General features: G+C 40.7%; 1 protein-coding gene across 1 annotated transcript in view; it reads left to right on the top strand.

Annotated features, from left to right (window-relative positions):
- The window catches only part of Ptn (pleiotrophin), a 30,838-nt gene that overhangs the window by 1,794 nt on the left and 21,122 nt on the right, over window positions 1–7,922 (top strand). The window contains exons 2-4 of the mRNA XM_013021550.1: window positions 827–951; window positions 2,011–2,106; window positions 2,198–2,359. Coding sequence (XP_012877004.1) covers window positions 827–951; window positions 2,011–2,106; window positions 2,198–2,359 — 383 coding nt within the window. The remainder of the gene's footprint in view (window positions 1–826; window positions 952–2,010; window positions 2,107–2,197; window positions 2,360–7,922) is intronic.

Below are 7,922 nucleotides of genomic sequence, written 5' to 3'. Positions count from 1 at the left end.
CCTGAACTCTGGGCCTGGGCGCTGTCCCTCAGCTCTTCAGCTCAAGGCTAGCACTCTACCACTTGAGCCACAGCGCCACTTCCGGCTTTTTTCTCTTTGCTTATGTGGTGCTGAGGAATCGAACCCAGGGCCTCATGCATGCAAGGCAAGCACTCTACCACTGAGCCACATTCCCAGTCCCATGGCATTGTTTATTTTAATGAATGAATTTGAACAGACCTGAGGTGACCAGACATCTGGCCTCAAGCCAGGTTTTTCATCTTAATAGTGACATTTGGATCAAGCAATTCTTTCACATTGTACAGTATAGGGTAGAGCAACATCCTTACTTGTACTCACTAGTTTCCAATAATATATTGTACTCCTACCAGTAGTGAAAAATAAAAATGTCTCCAGACATTTGCCATCCAGTGTTTCCTGAGGGTGAGGGGAAATCATCCTTTTTTTTGTTTGTTTTTTCTTGGTCTTGGGTCTTGAACTGTGGGCCAGGACACTGTTGCTGAGCTTTTTGGCTCAAAGCTAGTGCTCTACTTCTGGTTTTTTGTATGTGTGTGTGGAGATAAAAGTCTCACACTTTCCCTAGCTAGCTTTGAATGACTATCCTTAGATCTCAGCCTCCTGAGTAACTAGGATGACAGGTATGAGCCACCAGGGCCCAGCAAAGCCATCTTTGCTTAAGAAAGCACAGCAGTCTAGCGATATATAATGTGTCCTTGAACCCTTCCACTGATTCCTTTTGTTTTCCTTCTCTTTTCTTCTTGTGTTTCTACATTTATTTTCCTTGTCCTCTTTTTTCATTTCTTTTCCATGTCTGCATTATTCTCAGGCTCTCTTTTGATTCCTTTGCACTTTCTACACAGTTTCTAAATTTACTTACTGAGTCCAACAGAGCTGATTCCCAGATGGTTTTTATGGATGTTTCTCCCATTTACAATAGTCAGCCTCCTGCTCGTTTGCCCTATCTACTTGAGGCAAGCCTGTCGACCATGTCAACTTTAACCCAATAGCCAACTCCCAAGTCACTTTTCTCTATCACATTCCAGGGTTTATGGGTTGCCTTTCCTGGTCACAGAGGGTTACCACATACCATATGTCCTTGCTGTGTGTTGTGGGAATACACAGGGGCTTGTAGGCAAGTAGAGAAGTAAAGGACTGAGCACATGTATCTGTCTCTCCAGCTAGAGCCTCATAAAAATACAATAGAGCTTATATACATTAGGTCTTAAATTGTATCCATCTGAGCACTTTCAAGATTTAACTATGAAAGGTTTATAAGAAATGTTTGCTATGTGTCAAGAACATTAAAGAATTCTCAAAACTTACTAGTTAAAAAATCCTCATATTAACAAGTAAGAGAGCATACAAAATACAGTGGTAGATATTTCACCAAAAAGATGGTATACTTTAACATCCATATACTTTAACATGCAACCCAGGAATGATTGTGAATTTATTCCAGAGAAAGGAGAATTTGTTTTCTAAACATCACGTACATAAATATACAGAGCCATTTTTATTTAATTCAAGCAACCTCTGGAAACAACCCAGATGTCCTTTATCTGGTGAATGCTTAAATAAACTGTGCTAAATTCCATACGATGGGATACTACTCAGCCATGAGAAGAATCAGTTTACTGAAATACACAACTTAGATGGATAGCCAGTAAACTGTGCTAAGTTAAAAAATAATAATAATTAAAAGCTAATTCCTAAGGTTTACTGTTTGATCCCATTTATATACCACTTTAAGATGGAGGAATTCTCAAATTGAGGAAAAGATGTGTGGTTTCTAGGGACCCCAGCCATAGGAAGGGTATGACTATAAAAGGCTATCGATGGGGCCTCTGGTGTTAGAGAGGGTTTTGTACATCAGTGACAATGGCCATGTGACAAAACTACACAGAACAAAATATGCGTATTATCACACCAGCCAGTGCATGTAAAACTGATGACATTCCTGGTGTGAGAGCATGTCACATGGTCATGGTTGTCTGACTGGACTATTCTTAGGCAAGCTAGCCCAACTGGAGAAAGCAGAGGGAAATGGGGGAAAAATCTGTGTATTGTTTCTTCTAAGTGCCTGGAAATCTGCAGTTATTGAATCCGGTAAGTTGTAAGCAGATGTATGCTTTTCTTTATCATGGCATCCCAGGAGGATGACTCCAGACTTTTCTGTTTGACTCTACCCTACCTTTAGCTGAGTGCAAATACCAGTTCCAGGCCTGGGGAGAATGTGATCTGAACACGGCCCTGAAGACCAGGACTGGAAACCTGAAGCGAGCCCTCCACAACGCCGACTGCCAGAAGACGGTTACCATCTCCAAGCCCTGTGGCAAACTGACCAAGCCCAAACCTCAAGGTAGGTCCTGGACATCGACCCTCCTATTAATCAATTGGAAGACTCAGGCAAGGTCTTTTTATATGGAAAGTCAGATTTTTCTAGAAGAAAATATTAGCTGGATTGCTCTCAGACCACCATTGGGAACTTACCATATATGAACCATCACAAGTGTGCTTTTCAGTGGGAGAGTGTGAATTTCCCTCTGCGTAGCTGGGGGAAATTTATGTAATCCATTGCTACCAAGAAACCACGTAGTAAAACATACCAAGTAAGAAGGAGAACCTGTACCCCAAATTCTAATCTAGATGAAGATCCTACTGAAATAAACAAATTCATGCACCATTGATTGAGGTGCATTGTACTCACAGTTTAACATGTTGAATTGAAACACCTCTGTACAACTATTTAAGGATTAAAAATATATATATATTTAACCTGTCAAAAGAAAATTCATGAGGCAGAAAACTTTAAATCAAACCACTCCAAGATTATCTCAGCTATCAGAAAATCAGGAAAGTTATTTTTACAGGCTCTCTTTCTTTTCCACATAACCTAAGAGATTGCGGTTTTCTTAGATAACCTCAGAGCCTTTAGACTTTCTAAGGTGGTCTAAATTCAAATTCTATTTGTAACAAAATTTAAAATGTATACAGTGTATTTAAAATGTATACCATGGCTCATGCCTGTAATCCTGGTGACTTGGGATACTAATAGTAGGAGAATTGTGGTTCAAGGCCATCCTGGGCGGAAAAGTTTGAGAGACCCCTCAATTTATAACTGGGTACAGTGGATGCATCTGTCATCCCAAACTTCCTAGGAAGCTGAGATTGGGAGGACCCAGCTTCTAAGCCAACCTGGGGAAAAATTCACAAGACTCCATCTCCACCAGAATTAAATACTGTGGCACATGGCTGTGATCCCAGCCATAATGGGAAGTTCGAAGTAGGCTCACGGCAGCTCAAATGTGTCCCTAGTTGGAAACAATTAATTAAACTAGCCAGTGAGAACCAGGACTGGAGGTGTGGCTCAACAGGTAGAGCAAATGTCAGCCTGCCAAGTACAAGCTCTAAATTCAATCCCCAATACATTTTCCCACCCACAGTGATGTAGTATACTCACTCCCTCTTAGGAAGTCAGCCAGAGAAGGTAGATCAGAAATCAAGTCAAGGAGGTGTTCTGTTATGTTATGAAATCATGGGACCAAATCCCATTTTGAAATTCTATCCCCCAGTACCTCAGAATGTGAGTATATTGAGATACAGCATTTAAGGAATAGCAGTACACATAAGGCCATGTGAGTGAGATCCAATCCAGTGTGGCTTGTGTGTTTAGGAGCGATCGCGGCACAGACACAGGAGGAGGAAGGGTGGTGTGAGGACACAGGGTGAAGACGGCTTTCTGGGAGCCCTGGAGAGAAACCTCAGAAGAAATCAGATCAGTTTGATGCTTTCTTCTCAGACTTTCAGCCTCCAGAATCACACCCACTCTGCTGTACTTCATGTCAACCCTAGAAAACAAATGTAGTAAGCCTAAATGGATTCTGAATTACAATACCCTCTTGGCCTTCTTGCCACAATAATTATAAGGAGAAATTCAGAACAATGAGGATGTAATAAACACTGGCAGTAAATGAAAATAGGGGGAAAAAAAATCTCCTGAAGGCTGAGGTGGGTTGGCTGGTTGGCTTGTTACTATCAGAAAGGATTCTTTTCAAGCTGGGCACCAGTGGTTCCTGCCAATAATCCTAGCTACTCAGGAGAGTTAAGATCTAAGGATCCCAGTTCAAACACAACCAGAGCAGAATGGTCTGTTAGACACCATCTCCAATTAGCCCATAGAAAAGCTGGGCTGGAGGCATGGCTCAAGTGATAGAGCACTAGGCATGAGCCCAAAAGCTAAGCAAGAACACAAGGCCTTACTTCAAGCTTCTGTACAAGCACAATAAAAGAGAGAGAGAGAGGATTCTTTTTGCATGCCAGGTTATTTATCTTCTCTTAGAGAGCTTCCCATGAAAATACTTCCTTCCAAATTTCAGATATCTAGATGTCAAGGGACCGACTGAACCTACAGAGGATGAATCTAGGATTCAGGCTCCCCATTCCAGATTATGGGGCTCGCCGATTGCCATAGTGTATATTTTCAAGGCATGCCAACTTATTCAGTGTCATTTATCCAGTGACTATTACAGGTGAGACTAAATTTGATAGTCCTATCTACTCCCCAAATAGAAGAAAAACTCAAAGACATGCATTTCAAATTGATTGTAAAGCAGCTGCTGAACCAAAATATTCAGCATTGACTTAGAATGGCAAGGAAAGGAAGCTGAGGATGTCTCCATTTCTGGCACAGAGGTTTTTCAACCTGAGTTGCACCTTAGACTTTTCAGAGGGAACTCCAAATTTCAGTGCTCAGGCAGAGAACAGGCTACCAGATCATCCTCAGGCAATCTGAAAAGTTAAGTGAAGCTTACAGCCCCAATTAAGGGCTGCTGTTCTGGTGTGAAGTTCACTGTAAACACCCGAAATTCTCACTGCCTTTTGGACAGGGAAGAGAAGATGTTCAACTTAATTAAAAGAGAAGGAAAAAGTACGAAAGCAACAAGGCTGGGAGATGAATTTGGAAAATGTCCAAATGTTTAGAAGTCTTGGCTTTGTGGGCTTTTCACTTTTTTTCCCATCTAATACTCCTTAATGAAGTTTAAAATTTGTTTCAGGGTTTTCACTTGAAAAATGGTGGTTAAAGTAGGTAGACATTCTGTAATATTCAAGTGGGTAGACATTCAAGTGGGTAGACATTCTGTAATATTCGTATTTATTAAATAATGAAGGTTATTTAATTTATTGAAAAGGGATTTGTCACGTTATGAATTTTATAGACCATTAAAACATAATCTTCCCTTTATGTATAATCTGCCTTTGTTTAAACTAACCAATCTTCCGCTCCTTAACAGTAAAGTTTGTAAATGTCTTTTTTGGCTCTACAGACTGCACAATCAATAAGATTATTGGAGGAGTTGAGCCAGGGAGCTGTATCCAATAGATTTTAAAATTAAAAATAAAATCATTTGACAGTACTAAGGCTTGAACTCAGGGCCTCATACTTGCTGGACAAGTACTCTACCTCTTGAATGACTCCTTTGCTCTTTGGCTTTTTGCCTGTCTTTCAGTTGTTATTATCCTGCTCTTTTGGGCTGACTTTGTACTGTGATCTTTCTACACCCACTTTCTGAGTAGCTGGGATTACAGGCATGTGCCACCATACCTAGTCTGTTTCCAAGACAAGATCTTGCTAACTTTTTTCATCAGGCTAACCTTGAACCATAATTCTCCTATTTCCACTTCCCAAGCAGAGATTTTTTTCAACACATTTTGTGATGTATGTTTTTCATAGTTGAAGTAAAATATAGCAAGTGGCATATGTGAGTTATCTATATTTCTGTATCATTTTTCTCAGATGACCCAAGGTGGATATTATAGTTTTCTTTTTGTGAGTCTCTAACCTGCAAATTTTATTATTGTCATTGCCGTGATTCTGTTTCTATTTCTGTGTACTTCACTTTATCATCATATAAAGTTCTCTATGTCCCTACAGGTAAATATGATTAGAAAAGAGACTGAGAAAACACTGGTTAATTTACTTTCCCAGGGGTGGATCACCAGTGAATGACAGAATCAATCTTGGCTGTCTCTGATCTCAAATTATATTTGTTACCAGCAGATAGCTTACCAAAGTCATATCTGGGAATAGGCAACCTCCTTTTTCCTTTTGAAGTAGAAAAGGGAAAGCTTTTCCTGTGTCCAACAGAAGCCATTTTCTACAAGATTACTTCTATGACAGCTCTGGAGACAACCAACAGAGTAAGATTTGGGGGAACAGAGATCTGGCTTATCATACTGCCTTATGTTGGAACAAGTAGGTTCTTTTTTTTTTTTGTATTTTTAAGTTTTTATTTGAATGAACATACATGGCATGCATACCATGTACTTTGAAAAAGTTTGGGCCCTCTTTTTATTTCTATCTCTTCCTCTCTCCTTACCCCTTTCTCAGAGCTTTGCAGCTTTCATTATGACATATTTGTAATAGGAAAACCCCTGCTTGTAGTAGGAAGTCCCTACTCAGGCAGGCAAGCCCAACTAGTCATCCGGAGTGACAGAGCCCACTGCAACAAAGTTGTTAATAAAGGAGCAACTTTATTGAGAAGGTTCCTACACTGACCAGCCAGGGCCACAGCACAGGCTCTGGAGCTGATACTGTACCCCAAGTGGCCTACTTACTTAGGTTTTTAAAGGCAAAATTCACAAGGTCAAGCTTGGTCATGCAGGTGACCAATGAGATTGTCACACACCCAAGAGATTGTACAGTCATACTAGACCACATGCAGGTGGCCAATGAGGTTACTCTTTGTCACATAATAGCTGTTTAAACCAGCCTATCACTTTTGGTTTAAATGACTCACGAATTCAATGGTAAGGCAGAGCTTATGGTAAGCATACACAAAGGAGGAGTTTAGTGGAGTTTAACATAAGCACGTGAAAAAGGCGGAGTTTATGGTAAGCCAGTGATGTTGCCAGTATGAGCCAGATTACTGGCTATCTGTTTAATGGGTCAGTCCTTAAGAGAACAATGAAGGTGGGTTAAGTTGTTAAGGGGAGGGGGACCTAGAGGCATTCTTTCCATTCCAAAAACTGGGCTGGTTGGAGCTAAGGTCAAGTTAACCTTGTTTAGAGGTTTTTTTCCCCTAAAATCCCTAAAACAAAGGCAAAGCCTGGAAAGAAGTTGTACCAGCTCCAGTCTCCTCTCAGGGCCTACTTCACTCCCCGCTTTGACTTGTTCCTGAGTCGAATCATTGACTCAGTTCTTCCATTGGGATGGAATCATTTTGAGTTCTCATTACCTTTAATTTTATGGCTCCAATCCTCTTTTGTATGAATGACATTAATGCATTAATTACACAAGGGCCAATTAATAGCATCAGGAAGATAAGAATCAAGGTGGGCAGCAATAGCTGAAATCAGAGTCATCATCCATGGAGACCGACAGTTAATGTCAGAAGCAAGAGGAGAACTACACCAGCCAGGGCAGTTATTAGGGTTGTCGCCCATGGGGACCATGAGAAGAGAGCCTGATAACATGACTCAGTCCCTCAGACTCTTGTAACCGAGGCCAAACTTTCCCTAATACAAAGGGTACCTTGCTTCATGAGAAGCAGTCCAGTCCCCGGCGATTTCAGAGAGCTACCTCTGCCAATGAGTCTACCTGGCGGCTCTAACTGAACCAGCACCTAGATTGTAGTAGGCATACAGATAAGACATAAAGAATGTTCTACATTAGTGCACCAATCCTGACTCTATGTATAACAGAACTAACTTAATTTTATACCAGCTGTACTAGTAAGCTCCAACTTCAAGACATACTCATACCATTTGCTACATACTTATACTTTCAAACATTTAAACACAATCCTTTCTTATCCAGAGGATACCAATTTTTCCCCAATTCCTTTCCCAAGGCTTACTTTACCACTCTCCTCTTCTTTTGTTTCTTGAGCATCTTTGTGGCTAGAGTTTAAAACCTGCCCAAT

Source organism: Dipodomys ordii, unplaced genomic scaffold (genome assembly GCF_000151885.1).
Source record: "Dipodomys ordii isolate 6190 unplaced genomic scaffold, Dord_2.0 Scaffold56, whole genome shotgun sequence".
In the NCBI taxonomy this organism is placed as follows: domain Eukaryota; kingdom Metazoa; phylum Chordata; class Mammalia; order Rodentia; family Heteromyidae; genus Dipodomys; species Dipodomys ordii.
This window is presented reverse-complemented; position numbering and strand designations above follow the sequence as displayed.